Here is an 18,593-nt window from a genome sequence, read left to right as displayed (position 1 = left end):
GTGGAGGGAAGGGGGGTCAGACTGGGCGGATCGGGGCAAGGAAGGCACGGAGCAAACCCAAGAGGCTCAGACGTGGCCCGGGATTGGCGGGAGCGTCTGCGCTAGCCCGAGTTGGCAGCCCGGTCCTGAGGTACCTGGAACCGCGGCTGCGCCTGACAGCTGGGAAAAGCATCGAGAGGCAAGGAAAGAGTCGGGAGAAGGAGCAGGAAAGAGAAGCTTCCACCTCACGACGTGACACCGGGCTGATGAATTGGGGATGCCTGCGTCTCGAGAGCGGGGGCAGGAGACGACGACGGTGTGAGGAAAGGAAAGAAGGAAAGAATGAGGCCAAGAAGAGGAGGGAGGTAGGAGAGGCAGGAGCACAGTCGTCGTCGGGATGCCCTGCACATGACACGAGATGACACGACACGACACGACACGCACCGCACCGCACCGCACCGCACCGTACCTGCCACTCATTCTCTCTTTCCTCTTGTATTCTCACCGCAAGAACAAGCGTGGCAGGAAGCATACGGGAGGGGGAGGCAATGGGTCTGCAGGATACGTAGAATAAATACATGATAGATGAAAAGAAAGAAAGAGCATTGCTGTCAATTCCATGGTCGTGAGTGCCGTGGCCCCGACGACACCAGACGGCTGGTCAATGGAAGAAAGTCTGGACTGGATGGATGGTTGGATGGATGGAACTGGACCGCACCCTCATCTGCACCATCGGCATCGGCCTCGCCCACACACACCACCCCCATCGGATCCAATCCCCAATCCAAACCCCATCCATCCATCGCACGCTCGCTCTCACTCTCACACTCTCTCTCCCTCTCGCAGGAGATCTCATCCTCGCTCCATCCTCCATCCACACATGACTTCTTTCCCTTCTCTCTCTCTCTCCCCTCCCCCTCCAACCCGTTCTCACTCCTCTTCCCGCTCCCTTCCCATCAACACCGCGTATCCCACCTGCTGAATGCATCATCGTCGCCATCACAACGCCCTCACCAACTCACCGCAGGGCTCACCGTACCGAAATCGCATCTCCCGCTCCAGCTAGGTAGGTAGCTTAGCTTAGCTTCCTTCCCACAAGACATCATACATCCGGCAACACCGCCCACCAAAGCCAAGCCAAGCCAAGCCAACGCAACGCACGCCTGCCTCTCCCGGCCAAGAAGACAAGACAGACAGACTCCTCCTTCCCCTCTGTCGCATCCCATCGCGTTGCAAGCCTCGCCTCGCCTCGCCTCTCTCTCTCTCGCGTCCTCCTTTTGGAATCCCTCTTCTCTTCCCCCCGTGTGTCCATGTGACTCGGCCTTTTAGCTCCCTCGACACGCTCACCCAACACGCCTAAACCAGCATCGCCACCCACTCACTCACTCCCTTTGCAGAGATAGATAATTCGAGACCCCACTCCGTCGGCCGCCCAACTCGCTACCACCAACGTCGCGAATAGCATCACCGGTTCCCGCCATCGTCATTTCGCCGAACCCGCCGAACCCCTAACTCCCGACACCCCCTGCACATACATACACACGCGCGCGCGCGCGCACACACACACTCTCTCTATCTCTCCTCCCCACGACGCCGAGGCCAACGCCAACTCCACGTCTTTTTTTCCCGCGATCCGCCTCACTTGCTTCACACCCAGTTCGCCATCATCCCCAAGGCGCGTGACCCAATCAACTTGTCGCCGTTGTCTACCACCACCACTCACATCCTGCACATGGGTCCGCGATCCTCACTGTAGCAGCATTCCCCCCCTTCCCCTTCCCCTTCCCTTCCCCTCTTTCCTTCCACTTCCCTTGCTCTCCGTTTTCTGTCTTGCTCTCACCCACCAATTGCCTCGTGGTGCACGTAGTATCCCCCCTACAGAAGCCAAGTAGGGTCGTGCGACCACGAAGCCGTCGCCACATCCCGTCACGATGGACCACCCGAAAGACTTCCGCTCGACGGTCCTGCAGGCACCTTCCCGCCACGGTGACCGCGACCACGACCGTGACGATGACCGCGATCGCCGCCGCCATCGCGACATAATGAACCCGACGCCCGGTAGCACGCGCCATTCTGGCTTCAGCTTGCGATCACCCACCCAGTCCGAGTACCATCATCCTCAACACTCGTCTTACTCGTCGCCCAAGTCGTCGGCCCATCCGCACCAACACCACTCCCCGCGATCCCATCAGTCCGGCCTGTCGCATCCGAACCCTTACTCCACGTCGTCATCGTCGTCGGCGCCGGCGACCGGCCCGCTCGCCTTGGGTGCGAGCGGCAGCGGCTCGGGAACGGGACACCATCAAGCTCCTCCGCTGTCACCGTTGCACCCTCCGAGCGGATACTACCCGCCACCCGAGGCGCATCAGACCCGCGAGAAGCCGGCCACGAGCAGCTACTACGATCCGTTGACTGATAGCACGAGAGAGAGGAGAGTCTCTGACGCGGCGTGGAACGGCAACACGGCTAAGGGCTCGCCCAAGGTAAGAGATATTCTACTATGTCCGTCATCGCGTATCCCACCGCCGCAGTCGCGTCAGATCGCATCGCCTGTAGTAGGACAATGCGATGTGATGCGGCTTCTCGTAAACCTCCCCTTTGATGTCCTGGGTCCTATTTAAAACCCCTTCCCCGTTGTCCATCATGTATCACGTTTCTATCGTACCCCCCTGCTTCCCGGCCTTTCAAGTAGCATAGCAGCAGCAGCAGCAGACAACAGTAGTATCGTCGGTAGCAACACCATTACCACCACCAAGCCGAGCAGCAACCGCGACAGCAGCAAGCAATAAAAAGAGGGCCTATTCAGCCTGGTTGATTGATTGCTGTCCGTGCTGTCGCAGATCGCTTAGTGGCCACTGGTGGTGCCGTGCGGTGGTGGTGTTGGTGGCCATGCTGACAGCTCTTTGTAATTTCTCTCTCTACCTGCTGCTTTCCCCCATCCGGATTTTCGGAGACGACGGTGTGAAGGGCACGGCAGAGCAGGACTAGAGGGCGAGGAGAGACTTCCTTAGACTGCTGCTGGATTGGTGAGGAGATGGAACAGGACAGCAAGCAGGATAAGAAACACGCGGAATGCTTGGATCCCCTATTGTTCACGGCTTCAATGATAGCGACATCCCCCCCGTTTTTTTTCCTTTTCTCCCTCTCTCTCTCTCTCTTCCTCTACCCCCTCTAGCCACTGCTGCTGCTACTGTCGCTGCTGCGTTGCTTCTGCTGCACTTTTGCACCTTTTTGTTTTTGTCCCTTTTTCTCCATCGTCTCGTCACATCCGGCGGCGCTACACCAATTCTTCACATCCCGTCCCCGTATCCATCCATCCGTCCAACCTTTCCCTTCCCATTCACTTTTTTTCTTCCTCCCCTTCTCTCATCCTCTTCCCCTTCTCTCCACTCTTCTCCCCTCTACTTCCCTTTTCCTCCACCCCCGGTTGCAGCCCTCGCTCATCTCCATCTCCAACTTTACCCGAGGAGACCAAAATTCCCAACCAGCCCGATCTCAACTCAAATTTTAATTTTCCTTCCATCCTGGCCGTTTCCATCTTTTCACCTTGACTAATTTTCCCCCTTCTTCCATCATCAAGCAGACCACCCGCGACCCCTACCGTAATTACCCGCAATCACAACAATCCGAGCCGGCATCTCGAGAATCCCACGCGTACTACAAGAACGGAGGCGCCAACGCAGGCTACACGTCGCCATCAGCCGCCAACTTCCCCCCAAGAAGTCCGCGATCCCATTCCAACTCCTACTCCCGCTCTCATCAGCAGCCCACTGGTTCCATCAGCCCATCGAATCGGGCTACGCCGCACATGACTTCTCCCAGTCTGCGGCACGCCGCTTCGCCCAGCGTGCACGCCTCGTCCAATGGCGCCCCCGTCACCTCGTTACCTCCCCTGGGAAAGCCCGACCCTTCTCCCTTGAAAGCTCCTGCCAGTGTGCGTACAACCCCAATCGGCCACCCTGAGAGCCCGCCGCCTGACTGACACCTTTGCAGACCCCCAGCCGCTCCGCCGATCCCATGTCCTTCTCCAATATCCTCTCCAATGCCGAGCCCATCTCGAAGCCAAAGTCAAAGTCGCCCCCGCCCGTCGAGGAGGAGAGGGCCGCCAAGGTCGACTCCAAGCCCGAGCGCAGCGAGAAGCCTCGCTCCGTCGAGCCACCCGTCAAGACCGAGCGCAGCCATCGTGAAGCCGAGATCGAACTCCGACCCGAACCTGTCAAGGAGCGAGCGAGCACGCCGCTAGTCAGGAAAGAGAGAAAGGAGAGGGTTCCTAGAAAGTCAAAGTCACGGGCCTCCGATATCCGAGATGCCGAGTCAACTCCCAAGTCGAGCCGTCGAGCCTCCTCCAAGCACGATACCCCTACTCCCCGCGTGCCCTCCAAGCGTCAGGCCAACGGCCAGCCGAAGCAAAAGACCTTGTCCGCCGAGAAGGAGAAGAAGGTCATGGACCTGATCGCCCAGCTCGATGCAGATGCCGACGACCTGACCGATTCTGACCTCGCCGCCGAGCGCGCTCAGTACCAGGAGAGCGGCAACAAGCGTCGTCGTCTCATGCAAGAAAAGGATGGCAATCGCAACGTCGATCGACGCGAAGACTTCGTGGTGGAGATCGGTCGTAGGCTGGGCGCTCTTGCCGAGCTCGGAAAGCGCCGCTACGATGACATCTACTACGAAGAAGCGATGAACGAGGTCCGCGAGCGCGAGCTCTTCGCCGAGAAGGAGCGCAAGAAGGACATGCAGCGTAAGCGCCGCCGCGAGAAGTCCATGGCCGTCACCATGGAGCAGCAGAAGCTCGCCCTCGAGCGCGCGCGTCTGGCCGAGGACGAGACGGAGAAGGCGAAGCACCTTCGGGACGCAGAGCGAGCTAACAAGAAGGCCCTGCAAACGAAGCTGATTCTCCAAAAGGGCATCAAGGGACCCGCACGCAACCTTGTCGAACTCAACCTCGACGGCGGCACCATGGCCACCTTCCAGGCCTCCGACATGGAGCCCGGCACCAAGCCCAAGGGCAAGGGCCGTAGCGGTCCCCGGCCGAAGAAGTCTAAGGAGCAGAAGCAGGCCGAAAAAGACGCCGCGGAAGCTGCCCAGGCCGCCATCGACGCTGGCGAGGAACTCCCGGTCAAGGAAGAGTCCAAGATCCGCATCAAGTTCAGCAAGAAGAACAAGGATAAGGACAAGGAGAAGGAGAAGAACAAGGACAAGGACCTTGACGAGCCCGACGTCGAGATCGAGGGCGATGTCGATGTCGATGTCGACGACGACACCATCATCGAGCCCACCAAGGAGAAGAAGGAGAAGAAGGGCAAGAAGAAGGACAAGGAGAAGAAGGAGGATAAGCCCGAGGAGCCACCCAACAAGGATGCCAAGTTCGAGACCAAGGGCTTCCTCCAGATCTACGACCAAATCTGGCGCGATCTCGCCCGCAAGGACGTCAGCAAGACGTACAAGATGGCTACTGAATCGTATCAGACCAAGGCGTCGAACCTTAAGAAGACGGCTATCCTCGCCTCCAAGGAAGCCAAGAGGTGGCAGCTCCGGACGAACAAAGGCAGCAAAGACCAGCAGGCTCGCGCCAAGCGTGTCATGCGCGACATGATGGGCTTTTGGAAGCGCAACGAGCGTGAGGAGCGTGATCTCAGGAAGGCTGCCGAGAAGCAGGAGATTGAAAACGCCCGCAAGGAGGAGGCCGAGCGCGAAGCCGCCCGCCAGAAGAGAAAGCTCAACTTCCTCATCTCGCAGACCGAGCTGTACTCCCATTTCATCGGCAAGAAGATCAAGACGGACGAGGTCGAGCGCAGCACCGACAACCCGGAGATTGCTGCCGAGGACAGGAACGAGCCCACGCACAAGCTGGACATCGAGGAGCCGACCGGGCCCTTGGGCGCCAAGGTCACCGACTTCGACAACCTTACTTTCGAGGAGGAGGACGAGGAGACCCTGCGCCGGGCCGCCGTGGCCAACGCCCAAAACGCCATCGCCGAGGCCCAGAGAAAGGCCAGGCAGTTCAACGAGCCGTCCGGCCCGGACATGGACGAGGAGGGCGAGATGAACTTCCAGAACCCCGCCGGCATGGGCGACGTGGCCATCGAGCAGCCCAAGCTGATCAACGCCCAGCTCAAAGAGTACCAGCTCAAGGGTCTCAACTGGCTCGCCAACCTGTACGAGCAGGGAATCAACGGCATCCTCGCCGACGAGATGGGTCTCGGGAAGACGGTCCAGTCCATTTCCGTCATGGCCTACCTCGCCGAGAAGTACGACATCTGGGGCCCGTTCCTCGTTGTCGCGCCCGCTTCCACCCTCCACAATTGGGAGCAGGAAATCAGAAAGTTTGTTCCCGAGTTCAAGATCCTCCCATACTGGGGCTCGGCCGGCGACCGAAAGGTTCTCCGAAAGTTCTGGGACCGCAAACACACCACCTACAAGAAGGACGCGTCGTTCCACGTCTGTGTCACGTCGTACCAGCTTGTGGTTTCCGACGTCGCGTACTTCCAGAAGATGAAGTGGCAGTACATGATTCTCGACGAGGCCCAGGCCATCAAGAGCTCTCAGAGTTCCAGATGGAAGAGTCTGCTCAACTTCCACTGCCGCAACCGCCTACTCCTCACTGGTACGCCCATCCAGAACAACATGCAGGAGCTGTGGGCCTTGCTCCATTTCATCATGCCGTCCCTCTTCGATTCTCACGACGAGTTCAGCGAGTGGTTCTCCAAGGATATCGAGTCGCACGCGCAGAGCAACACGAAGCTCAACGAGGACCAGCTCAAGCGCCTGCACATGATTCTGAAGCCGTTCATGTTGCGTCGCGTCAAGAAGCACGTCCAGAAGGAGCTGGGCGACAAGATCGAGGAGGACGTCTACTGCGATCTCACCTACAGACAGAGAGCCATCTACAGCAACCTGAGGAACCAGATCAGCATCATGGACCTCATCGAAAAGGCGACTGCGGGCGACAACGACGACTCGGGAACGCTCATGAACCTCGTCATGCAATTCCGAAAGGTGTGCAACCACCCCGACCTGTTTGAGAGAGCAGACACCACGTCGCCGTTCTCGTTCGGCTACTTTGCAGAGACCGCCTCCTTCGTCCGAGAGGGCAACATGGTGGCCGTGGGCTACTCGACACGCAACCTGATTGAATACGAGCTGCCGCGTCTTGTGTGGAGAGAGGACGGTAGGCTGCACAAGACCGGCAAGGATAACCTCAAGGCCGGCTGGCGGAACAAGACCCTCCAGCACATGATGAATATCTTTACGCCGGAGCACATCCGCGCCAGCATGGAGGGATCCGGCGCATTCTCGTTCCTGCGCTTTGCCGACACCAGTCCGGCTGAGGTCTACAAGGCCAGCCACGAAGACGTCTTCTCCCGTGCCGTTGAGCTGTCGCAAAAGAAGGATCGTCTGGCCCTCATGAACATTGCCTACGATGAACCCGAGGACATCAACTTCACGCCAGCACATGCTCTTTTCAATATCAAGGACCGAAACAACCGGAAGCCGTTGGCCGACATCACTCAGGAGGGCGTCCTGGCGAATCTCATGAACGTAGCCCGAGAGGGGTACGCCGACAGCGGCTTGGGACGTCTAGAGCAGGCGGGCCGGCCACGTGCCTCGGCGCCACCTATCGAGGTGAGCTGCTGCAGCCGCGGAGCGGCACTGGAGACAGAGAGCATTCTCTTCAACGTGGGCATGCGCAAGAGCCTGTTTGGCCCGACCATTCACGAGGAGCGCGCGCTGGTCACGGAGAGGATCCCCTTGGAGCGGTTCCCTCCGCCCAAGCTGCTTCCTGCGCCTGACAACGAGAAGAAGAAATTCAGCAACATCGCTGTCCCGTCGATGCGCCGCTTTGTCACGGACAGCGGCAAATTGGCCACGCTCGACAAGCTGTTGACCCGGCTCAAGGCGGAGGGTCATCGTGTGCTGCTCTATTTCCAGATGACTCGCATGATCGACCTCATGGAGGAGTACTTGACGTACCGCAACTACAAGTACTGCCGTCTCGACGGTTCCACCAAGCTGGAGGACAGACGAGATACCGTCGCCGACTTCCAGACGCGGCCCGAGATCTTCATTTTCCTTCTCTCGACACGTGCCGGCGGTCTCGGTATCAACCTCACGTCTGCCGACACCGTCATCTTCTACGACTCGGACTGGAACCCCACGATCGACTCGCAGGCCATGGACCGAGCTCACAGACTGGGTCAGACCAGGCAGGTTACCGTTTACCGTCTCATCACGAAGGGTACGATTGAGGAACGCATTCGGAAGCGTGCCATGCAGAAGGAAGAGGTGCAGCGCGTCGTCATCCAGGGAGGCGGTGCCAGCGTCGACTTCTCCGGCCGCCGCGCTCCGGAGAACCGCAACCGTGATATCGCCATGTGGCTTGCGGACGACGAGCAGGCGGAGCTGATTGAGCAACGCGAGAGGGAACTTCTCGAGAGCGGCGAGCTCGACAAGCCACAGAAGAAGAAGGCCTCTAAGCGTAAGCGGGCCGTGAATGAGGACATCAGCCTCGACGAGATGTACCACGAGGGTGAGTTTCAGTCAGCTAACCACGGGACGGACGACACTGATGGGTTTACAGGCGAGGGCAACTTTGATGACAACCGCGCCGGCGCCGCCGGAACCTCGGGCACCGCCACGCCTGTCGCTGAGACGGAAGTAAAGGGAGCCAAGAAGCGACGCACCGGCGGAGGCAAGAAGGCCAAGACCCTGAAGCAGAGACTTGCCGTTGCCGACGGTCAAGTATGAAGCATCGATGGAAGACGAAGAACCCCCTTGGCCCCCTCCCCTTTTAGATGAACGATGAGCGGACTACAACAAACGAGCAGCGACTCGTCTGAACATGAGTTTCAAACAAACGGTCGCACGGATTGTAGCGATATGGATTATGGGTGGATGGAAGGAAACACTGCTAGACGCGCGAGATATGCCTGGCGTCGGGGTGGAAACGCGTGCGATTTACATCAAGACGACAGCCGCACCCTTGGGTGAAATGGTGCTGCGGCTACTTTGTTAGACTTTTACAAAAAAGCCTCATTTTATTTGTATTTTTTTTTTCTCTCTATGTCTGTTCTTTTTCTTCGAGACTCGAGCCAGGTGGCTTAACCCCTTGATGGCTTGGCCTTATAAAGAGCATGCAGGCACCAGTGCGGCTGTTCTTTTGGTGGGAGTGCGAAGATTAAGAAAGGGAGGTTATACGATGGGCTTAGGGCAGCGTCCCCCGGATGAAAGGGGGCGGAAGCTGGACATTGCACGTATGTGAGGACGGCCCTGACGCTATGTATGTGTAGGCAGTGTGTGGTTGGTTGTATTACTACCTTGACCTTTAGAAGAAATGAGACCGCCGCTGGGATGAAGACCTGGTGGTGCCTTGTGATGATGCCGTGAGCCCATTGGATCTGTCGACGTAGGGATGTGTTTATCCACGCAGCACTTCTCCCGACTCGTTGTTTTCGGCCGAGCTTCGGATTTGATGACATGGACAGCTGCCTACTCACCTGATTTGTGGCGGCATACGACATGCCTGATCGACTACAATACTGAGTCTTGATCGAGAGGTGGATAGGACGGGTCTAAGGTGGGAAGGTATACGAATTACAGAAAGGGGGCTTCTGGTCTGGATCCGGGTATGGTCATGCTCATGTCATGCTCATGCCCGACAGAGGCGAGAAACTCCAGCTACACCTCTACATTTCGTGGTATCTTAGAGACGCCGTACCGCAGGTCAGAGGACCCGCCGGATTGAAAGTGTCTCCGCTTCCCGAGTGTTGGGCGAGGAGAAAATGTCTCTACAAATCGAGGTGTTGAAGATTAGCGCCCACTTTGCATCATCGTCTGGCCCCGCTGGACGTATAAAAGAGGCCGATCTCGGTGTCTTTGGAAATTGTAAGGGGGGGGGGGGCTGAGTTAGTCCCCTGCAACGATCGTTCAAGAGACAGCCGGGTCTGAGACGGCACATGATGGACAGGTCATCATCGTCTCATGTAGGCCCGAGCTGGCAGTGTCGCCAGATATTGCAGACGCATTATGCAATAGGCGAAATACTATTACACGTTGCGTCGGCCGGGACATAATGAACGTACAGCACCAAAGAAGCCTGCATACATTTCTCCAGCTTCTCTAGTAATCACGTAACACTTAGAAGAGAGCCCTGGCGTCGTGATACCTCGGCAAGTCAAAACAAGCTGTCCCATAGCTGAGTATACCTGTACGATCGATCGAACTAACGACAACCGCGAGCTGCAGAACGGCAGTCGGAGCGGGGGCCCTGGACCATGAAACTCTCCACGTGTAGATCAACCGGCATCATCGGCTCGAGCTGCGGGGCGAAGGCACACCAAGCAAGGTGAAACGCCAAACTCTAATGCCAGCGAAAACGGGTATAAATTCACACGCACGCGTGCTTGCGTCTCGCAGCCGCGCAAGCTCCTCGAGCCCGATGTATGATCCACCGGAGCAGCTTACCATATTACCGTGAACAGTGATAGCTTCAACTGCACATCCCGCAATACGTAGACACACACACACACGATGGCGACGGCACTGATGATGGGCGGGTGCAACTTCCAGCCGGACACCGACATCCCGGACCTCGCCGGCAAAGTCATCCTCGTCACGGGCGGGAACTCGGGCCTCGGGCTGGAGACGGTCCGTCAGATCGCCAAGCACAACCCGGCGCACATCTACCTCGCGGCGCGCAGCAAGGAAAAGGGGGAGGCGGCCATCGCGGCCCTGAGGAAGGAGAACCCGGACGCGGCGCCCATCTCGCACCTCCCGCTGGACCTCGCCTCGTTCGAGAGCGTCAAGGCCGCCGCGAAGCAGTTCGCCGGCGCCTCGGACCGCCTCGACCTGCTCGTCAACAACGCCGGCATCATGAACACGCCCGAGGGCCTCACGGAGGACGGCTACGAGATGCAGTTCGGCACGAACCACATGGGCCACGCCCTGCTCACGCAGCTCCTCCTGCCGACGCTCAAGAGGACGGCGGCCGAGAAGAAGGCGGACGTGCGCGTCGTCTTCCTCTCGTCCGCCGCCGAGGGGTGGGCGCCGAGGGACACGTACCAGTTCGCCCGGCTCAAGACGACGATGCCCGAGACGGCGACGCGGTTCCGCTACGGCATCTCCAAGGTCGCCAACGTCCACTACGCCGCCGCGCTCGCCGAGCGCGCCCCGGAGGTCAGGGTCGTCTGCGTCCACCCGGGCATCGTCGACACCAACCTCTCCGAGCCGCTCCTCAGCAACACCAACGCCGTGCTGGCCGCGCTCATCTGGGTCGGCGTCAAGGTCGTCGCCGTGAGCGCGCAGAAGGGCGCCCTGAACCAGCTCTGGGCGTCGTTCCACCCGGACGCCGAGACCGGCGCCTTCTACTTCCCCGTCGGCGTCGCCGGCAAGGGGACCGCGCTGAGCCGGGATCACGAGAAGAGGGAGCAGTTGTGGAAGTGGACGGAGGACGAGCTCAGGGGTCACTTGTGAAGCCTGGTGACGTCGTGATAACCGCGCGGGAGGCAAGAAGAGGGAGAGGGGGGTGGGGGGGACACGAGAGGTTAATTTGCCAGAGTGGACGCCGAAACAGAGTAAGTCATTCGAACGTTGTTTGAAGTTATCAGCGTGATGCCGAGACGGAAACCAAGCGCCCCCTCCACCCCCAAGACCAATAGTTCTATGAGCGTTGATTTTCCACGGCTAGGCCGGTTATGACTTCTCGGTGTCCTTTGAAAAGTGCGTCGTGGGCTTCTTGGACTGGCCCTACTAGTAGTTCAAAGTCCGCGGCTAGCTTCTCTGATGAACCAGCAGCTTCTGATGGTAAAAGACTGGGCGGTAACCGCAGAACTCGTCAGAATAGTCACAATACACTGCCATTATCATCCCTCCTTCGTGTAAACTTGCCAAGGGAGGTTGGGTCTGCAAGCCTCTGACAAAGAGAAACGAGTCCCAAGGAACAACGAACAAGCCTATGCCTCCCTTGGGGCCCTCGCTTCCCGTCAACAGGACATGGTTACGCGTAAGCCCGTTTCCGCCAAGGTGGAAGAGGCTCCTACGCCACGAGGCAGACATGAACCTTCGGATGCTTCTCGTCTCGCGCGTTATGATCTCGGGAGAGGGGGGGGGTCTTTTAAGGTTGATCATCGCCATCCCCGGGGTGATGTCCCGGGCTTCCGCGAGGTCCGTCGCAGGAAGCGAAGCCCATGGGGCGGCGCGGAGGGTGTTTTCTGCAGGGGAAAAAAACGAGTTTAGACGACTTCGGCGGTGCGGACCGCAGATGCGGCACGGAGACGTCGTCGACGCAACACACACACCACAAAGATATTCCCATGGTTAGAAGAGCATGGTCTTCTCATCAACCCGTACGCGTGTGTGTGTGCATGTGTTTGTGTGTGTGTGTGTGTGTGTGTGTATGTATGTACCTATATGCGACCCTTACGAAGGGACTAGCCCGCCTTGGCTACGTGCCGCAGTCTTCTCATCATCCTCCATGGCGAAAAAGAACCGCGCACATACCCGCTCAAACCCTGCCCGGTGTGCATGCAGGCCCTCGGGAAACTCTCGAGCTTTTTCGCTTCAGCCAAAATAGGATAGGTAGCCGCCAACAAATGGTAGGGCTCAGAGAGAAAGAGAGAGAGAGAGAGAGAAAGAGAGAGAGAGAGAGAGAAAGAGAGAGAGAGAGAGAGAGAGAGAGAGAGAGAGATAGAGAGAAAGAGAGAGAGAGCCCCGTCCAAGATCGGATGGGACGGCAAACTTTCAAGTCTACGCCAAGACCGTGGCCAAGATGCAGACTTGGGAATAAGAGACTACCGCAAGTCGGGTCCATTCTTCATCTCTAACCACGCGTCTTGGCCCGCGGTCACCGGCTCTTTTTTTCTTCCATCTCCCAAGACCGATCTCGACGGGCTTGGGGAGAAAGCGGCGCCATGGCGACTTTATTCAACAGAGGTCGCTGATGCCGGGCTCTTTGGAGGGGGAGAGAGAGAGCCTTGGAATGGCAGCCCTGCGCACCTTGGCTGCCACGCTTCGTCTGGTATTCCCGCTCAGCCCTTATGTTAGCACGCTGACTCACAGGGCGCGCGAAGCTTCAATGACTCTACCCAGGGGGATGGAGATGTTCTTTTTTCGGCAATTGAGGGCAAGGGCCCGGCGGTCAAGTGCTGGGCGAGATGTGTCCTCTTTCGAATATCATGGGGCTCATTCCCGCGTTCTCCAGGAAGACGATGGGGAGGGGAGAGAAGGACGACGATGCGACATGTTGGGCATGGAAACCGCACAACACCACGCACGCAAGAATCACGGTCTCTCAACCACACGTTTGTGAAAAGGGGCTGGTTCGAACCAGCAGGAATCCTGTGATACGCATCATACGTTCTGCCCGTCTTCTTCGCGTACTTTTTACTACCCAGTCGAGCCTCTTTTTCCCTTCACCAACCTCTAGTTGCTCCTCTGGTTTCCCTTCTTATACACACTAAACACATTCCGTTTGTTATATATATATATATATATATATATATATATATATATATATTGCACACATAAACGACTGAAACATCGACAAAGCCATCCGCAACGATGAAGTTCCTCCTCATGACCTCGGGCCTCGGCGCTCTCGCCGCCGCCGCCGTCTTCCCGGGCCATCTGAGACCGGACATGATGCCGAAACTCGCCAACACGACGGCCCCGGGGTTGAACCTGACGATCCCGGTGCCGTCCAACACGACGAAGCCACCGTCCAAAGCCACGAACCCGCCCTCGGAAGTCACCAGCCCGCCCTCGGAAGTCACCAGCCCGCCCTCTGAAGCCACGAGCCCGCCCATCAGCCTGCCGGGCAACCAAGCGAACTGCACCTGCGCGGACCCCGGCGCGGCCCCGCCGAATAACGGCACCGTCGGGCAGCCGGACACCGACGGCGGGGAGCAGCAGCTGCCCGGAGGAGGCGTCGGCGCCGGCCCGGGCGCCTGCGTCATCACCGACTTCGAGTCCGTCAAGGCCCAGAAGGCGTCGTGCACCGACATGGTCCTCAAGGGCGTCGCCGTGCCCGGCGGCAGGACGCTCGACCTCACCGGCCTGCAGGCCGGCACGCGCGTCACTTTCGCCGACACCACCACCTTCGGCTACAAGGAGTGGGACGGCCCGCTCGTCTCCGTCAGCGGCGACGGCGTCTCCGTCGTCGGCGCCCCCGGCCACGTCATCGACTGCGATGGCGACCGCTGGTGGGACGGCAAGGGCGTCAAGATGGCCAAGAAGGACAAGAAGCGCAAGGGCAGCGTCAAGCCGCGCTTCTTCACCGTCGCCATCAGCAATGGCTCCGTCTCCCGTCTCAACGTCCTCAATACCCCCGCCCGCGGCTTCAACATTAACGGCGCCAGCAACCTCGAGGTGTGAGTCTTGCCCCCTTTTTTGCTGTATTTATACCGTCCCCGTATATCTGGCCCCCATCCATCACCGTACATCTGCCCCCTGAAGCATCTCATCTGACCCCCCTTCGCAGCCGGGATATCCTCTTCGACAACCGCGACGGCGAGTGCGGCGGCGGCAAGAACACGGACGCTTTCCACATCGGCGAGTCCACCGACGTGACCATCGCCCGCGCCCGCGTCTACAACCAGGACGACTGCCTGACCATCACCTCGGGCGCCCGCATCCTCTTCCGCGACGGCTACTGCCGCGGCTCGCACGGCCTCGCCGTCGGCTCGGTCGGCGGCCGCGACGTCAACAACGTGACCGACGTCATGATCCGCGACTCGGTCCTCGAAAAGGGCGTCAACGGCATCCGCATCAAGGCCGAGCACAAGAAGCAAGGGTCCATCGCCGGCGTCACATTCCAGAACATCGTCTTCAAGAACGTCAAGAAGCAGGGCATCGTCGTCCAGCAGGACTACAAGGAGGGCAAGAAGCCCACGGGGAAGCCCACGGACGGCATCCCCATCACCGGCGTCACCATCACGAACGTCACCGGCACCGTCGCCGAGAAGGGCACGAACGTCCTCATCCTCTGCGCCGAGGGCGCCTGCGCCGACTGGGCGTGGTCCGGCGTCGACGTCTCCGGCGGAAAGACGTCCAAGAAGTGCAAGAACATCCCGGACAACTCGGGCGCCGCGTGCTGAGAAAGAAAGAGAGAGAGAGAGAGAGGCAGGTGTTCTTACGGGTGCCAAGTTGGTTGGGGGTTGAGCCCGAGGCCGGTACTCCCCTCCCGGCTCGGAACTTGTTCCTTTCGACTCTGTGAGTTGCGCAAGAGGAATAGGTCGTCGCGACGGGATTGTTATGCGGCTTGTGGGTTGGACTTTTGTATTGGTCGGTTGTCGTTGGATTGCTTTTCTCGGTTGCCCTTTCTGCAATACAGTCCGTTTGATCTTCACTCGTGTAGCCAGTCTTGGTTGGATGTTGAACGCTTGGGTTCATTCAGCACTGCCTTCTCACAACGTACGGTTTCGCCTAGACTGGCTAGAGATTCTGTCAGTTGTCTCATCATCTTAATTCAGGAAACCCGATTCGATCTGGCCAAGACGGCGCTCTTTTAAGGCCTGTCTCTCCCCCTGTATGACTCTCTGCACTGCTTCAAGGTTTGTCGCTGCTTGCCGTTCTCGTCAAAATTGCTCTCGCTCAACCAGGCTTCCAGTCCACCCTTGACGATTGGCCACTCCTCGTCGGTGATACTGAGCCAGGCCGTGTCCCTACGCCTGCCCTTGATGACCATGTGTTTCCTGCTAAGCGTCAGTCGATTGCCCTCTGCCCGTTCGATGCAGCAATATTCACCTAAAGATACCCTCGTATACGTAGCCGAGGCGCTCTGCAGCCGCCAAGCTTGGCTTGTTGAGGTGGTTGGCCTTCCACTCGAGCCTGAAGTTGCCCAACTCATCAAAGGCATGCCTCATCAAGAGGTACTGGGCTTCGGTTGCGGCCCGAGTCTGCTTGAGCTGCTCAGAGAAGATGATGCAGCCAATCTCAATGCGCCTGTGTACAGGTACGATGGACAGGTACGACATGATGCCCGCCGGTTCGGACGACGGTTCGGACGCAGGGCCGGACAAGACGGCAAAGTATAGAGGGTCCTTTGAGGCGCTCCATTGGGTGATGGCAGCCTCGCATTGCTCGTACTCGAGGAAGGGCCCATCAAACATGTACGCCCAGCGATGGGCGTTCTCTTCGCGCCCGAGATGCTTGAAGATGGCTTGCGAATGCGATACTTCGAGCGGAACGAGCGATGTGTACCGCCCGTGGAGCGGGGTATGAGCCGGGGCCGTTGCCGGTCCGGCCGGTACCACGGGGCCGACCGGAGGATCCATGATTGATGATGATTTCGATGCCGCAACTCTGTAAGTCCTCTTCCTGGCGTTTCTAGGTCGGTGGGTGGGAGTTCTTTATAACAAACATTCAGTCGCTCAGAGCTGTTGTTGACCAAGAGGTGACTCTGACTCATACGGACCATTACGGATGGTCAATCCTGTGAAGCACGACATGTCTCGATAAGGTAGGCGGCACATTCCCTGGAGGTGGGGCGACCAGCCCGGTGTCAACCCCTATGCGCAGTTGTCGTCTTCTTGGCTAGTTTGTGCATGTGGTGAAGACGAATAGCAGTGGTCCGAGGTATACCGGATTATGTTACCAAGACTTTCCCATGATTATACCGCGTAACTTCTCAAATCTCGGGGAAAATCACAAGTTTGCACCCGAATAAAGTCGGAAATAATATATGATCGGATCAAGAGTCAAATACAAGGAGAAGGGAATGGACCGAGTTTTGAAAAATAAGGGACAACGATTCGATATATTACTCGAGATCGAGACATACTGATTGTGAATGAAAGTAAAGAAGTAAGACAGCAGTAAGGTGGTTCCATTGGTTAGTTTACATGCTACCTGACTGAACATTCCGAAAGCTATTCAAACCATCATGTTACTGCGATGATAAACATCTTACATCGTGATACCGTTCACATGCATTTGTTAATAGCCACCTTGTCTCGAGTGACGAGAATGTATAAACAAAAAAACGCTTATTCCATCGACGCTAACTTGCGCCCCATCAATGTCGACGCCCACCGAACAGTGCTCAATGGTGAGTATCTCACTTGGTTGTCTCTATCCAATATTAACCCTATAACTGCGCCTTCAACTCCAATTGATGATCCAAAAAGCTTGCAATAGTGTCTTCCATTCTCCTCCACTGGATACCTAGCAACTCGGTAGCACGATTGGCCTCTGCCTTTGATGGGTTCTCGAATGGACCCTTCAACTGTATGTTGAGCTGCGGGTATTTCTCCCTCACAAACTCGACCACACGTTCCCAATCCGACCTTACAGGATCGGGAGCGCTGAGCACAAACTCTTGCACGGCTGTTTGCCCCTTGAAATCCACATCGAGAGCTCTCAAATGGGCCAGAGCGACGTCCCGAACATCCACAGCTACCATAGGGAAGGTAGGCTTCTCCGAGAACAATGACTCCCAGAGCATAGCGTTCGTGCCGTCAATCCCATCTTCAGAGGTCTGGTTGAGGTTGCGACCGAAGACGAACGACGGGTTAAGGGTTACAATGGTGAAGCCTGGTTTGTTTTTCGGCGCCCACTCAAGAACGGAGCGGTGGGCGAGTATTTTGGAGGCTTGGTATTTCAATCCCGCGCTCGCCTTGGGGTCTTGGGGAAACTCCATGTCGCGGTCGATGGGGATGGATGGATTTGATCCTTCTGTAACAAGCCTTCAGCCGGGAGGTCTCGGAAAATACACATGAAGGATAGGGGCGATAAACGAGTTTCTTACCTTTGACATTAAAGTTTCCTGTGACCCATACGTCTAGAGGAACAAGGGCAAGTATTGAGGACACTATGACGATGCGCTTGATTGTAGATATGGACTTTGCAGCATCCAGAAGGGTAATCGTGCCCTGCTCTGCTGGAGCAAGGTAATCTGACTTGAAGTCGTTGCCTGTGCCAGGCATTGGTGAAGCAATATGGAAGACGAAGTCGGTGCCCAGGAGTGCCTGATTGAAAGCCCCTGGCTTGGCCAAGTCTGGGATGATAACGAAGTCTAGCTTCGCCGTATGCTTTGCGAAGAGCTCCTTCAGCTTGCTGGCCTGCGACTCCTTCCGCACACTCAAGCGGACACGGTAGTCTGCTTCCAGTGCTTGGGATACGACATGGGAACCAATGAAGCCGGTTGCGCCAGTGATAAAGATGAGGGGTTGAGACATGATGAAATACTTGGTTGTTGCGTTGTATGTCAGGTTAAATAGAGAAGATGGAGTGAGCTCAGGATGATTTGTAGCGTATTGGACATGTGCGCCTTTTATGCTCAGTACTATGCGATGCTGGGTCGAGTATTCATGAGCGATATATCAACTGTCTTGGAAATCTCGGGGCTATTAGTAAACCTGGACGCGCTTTTCCGTTTCTTTGTAAGACGGTAACTACTTCAATCAGACGCCATTGCCGTTTCCAAATGCACAAGGGCTTAAATTCAAAACTTATATGGCCGAGCTCGGCGTGTGGTGAAGCGCGGTTGAATAGTAATCACTCGGCAAAGGCTCGTTGTCGCTCTGACAAAGTCAACATAGCTGCTGATATGATTAGTGATCTCGGAGCTTAGAGTCACCTCTTCTACCGTCAATAGCATTTGTCAGGTCTAACCCGTA

General features: G+C 57.4%; 6 protein-coding genes across 6 annotated transcripts; 4 read left to right on the top strand and 2 right to left on the bottom strand.

The window, feature by feature from the left end:
* Positions 1–464: 464 nt before the first annotated feature.
* On the top strand, positions 465–1,676 carry LY79DRAFT_346562 (uncharacterized protein). The gene is made up of 2 exons (XM_060552614.1): positions 465–1,045; positions 1,377–1,676. The coding sequence occupies exons 1-2, from the start codon at positions 565–567 to the stop codon at positions 1,439–1,441; spliced, it is 546 nt and encodes a 181-aa protein (XP_060410463.1). The 5' UTR covers positions 465–564; the 3' UTR covers positions 1,442–1,676.
* A 1,985-nt stretch (positions 1,677–3,661) lies between these two features.
* On the top strand, positions 3,662–8,904 carry LY79DRAFT_346494 (SNF2 family domain-containing protein). The gene is made up of 3 exons (XM_060552613.1): positions 3,662–3,913; positions 3,973–8,509; positions 8,561–8,904. Exons 1-3 carry the CDS (start codon positions 3,788–3,790, stop codon positions 8,725–8,727), a joined length of 4,830 nt encoding a protein of 1,609 aa, XP_060410462.1. The 5' UTR covers positions 3,662–3,787; the 3' UTR covers positions 8,728–8,904.
* A 1,605-nt stretch (positions 8,905–10,509) lies between these two features.
* LY79DRAFT_592958 (short chain dehydrogenase) lies at positions 10,510–11,451 on the top strand (the record flags this gene model as incomplete). Its single annotated transcript, XM_060561492.1, has 1 exon — positions 10,510–11,451. One exon carries the CDS (start codon positions 10,510–10,512, stop codon positions 11,449–11,451), a length of 942 nt encoding a protein of 313 aa, XP_060410461.1.
* Positions 11,452–13,494: 2,043 nt separating this feature from the next.
* LY79DRAFT_564560 (family 28 glycosyl hydrolase) lies at positions 13,495–15,131 on the top strand. The gene is made up of 2 exons (XM_060558669.1): positions 13,495–14,345; positions 14,456–15,131. The coding sequence occupies exons 1-2, from the start codon at positions 13,537–13,539 to the stop codon at positions 15,069–15,071; spliced, it is 1,425 nt and encodes a 474-aa protein (XP_060410460.1). The 5' UTR covers positions 13,495–13,536; the 3' UTR covers positions 15,072–15,131.
* Positions 15,132–15,481: 350 nt separating this feature from the next.
* Positions 15,482–16,250, bottom strand: LY79DRAFT_592956 (acetyltransferase; the record flags this gene model as incomplete). The annotated part of the gene is made up of 2 exons (XM_060561491.1): positions 15,482–15,668; positions 15,721–16,250. The coding sequence occupies 2 exons, from the start codon at positions 16,248–16,250 to the stop codon at positions 15,482–15,484; spliced, it is 717 nt and encodes a 238-aa protein (XP_060410459.1).
* An 812-nt stretch (positions 16,251–17,062) lies between these two features.
* LY79DRAFT_638827 (NAD dependent epimerase/dehydratase) lies at positions 17,063–18,152 on the bottom strand (the record flags this gene model as incomplete). The annotated part of the gene is made up of 2 exons (XM_060562305.1): positions 17,063–17,649; positions 17,723–18,152. 2 exons carry the CDS (start codon positions 18,150–18,152, stop codon positions 17,063–17,065), a joined length of 1,017 nt encoding a protein of 338 aa, XP_060410458.1.
* Between the last annotated feature and the right edge of the window lie 441 nt (positions 18,153–18,593).

This window comes from Colletotrichum navitas, assembly GCF_030913465.1.
Source record: "Colletotrichum navitas strain CBS 125086 chromosome Unknown LY79scaffold_68, whole genome shotgun sequence".
In the NCBI taxonomy this organism is placed as follows: domain Eukaryota; kingdom Fungi; phylum Ascomycota; class Sordariomycetes; order Glomerellales; family Glomerellaceae; genus Colletotrichum; species Colletotrichum navitas.
Note: the sequence above shows the minus strand (reverse complement) of the source record. Positions and strands in the feature narration are given on the sequence as shown.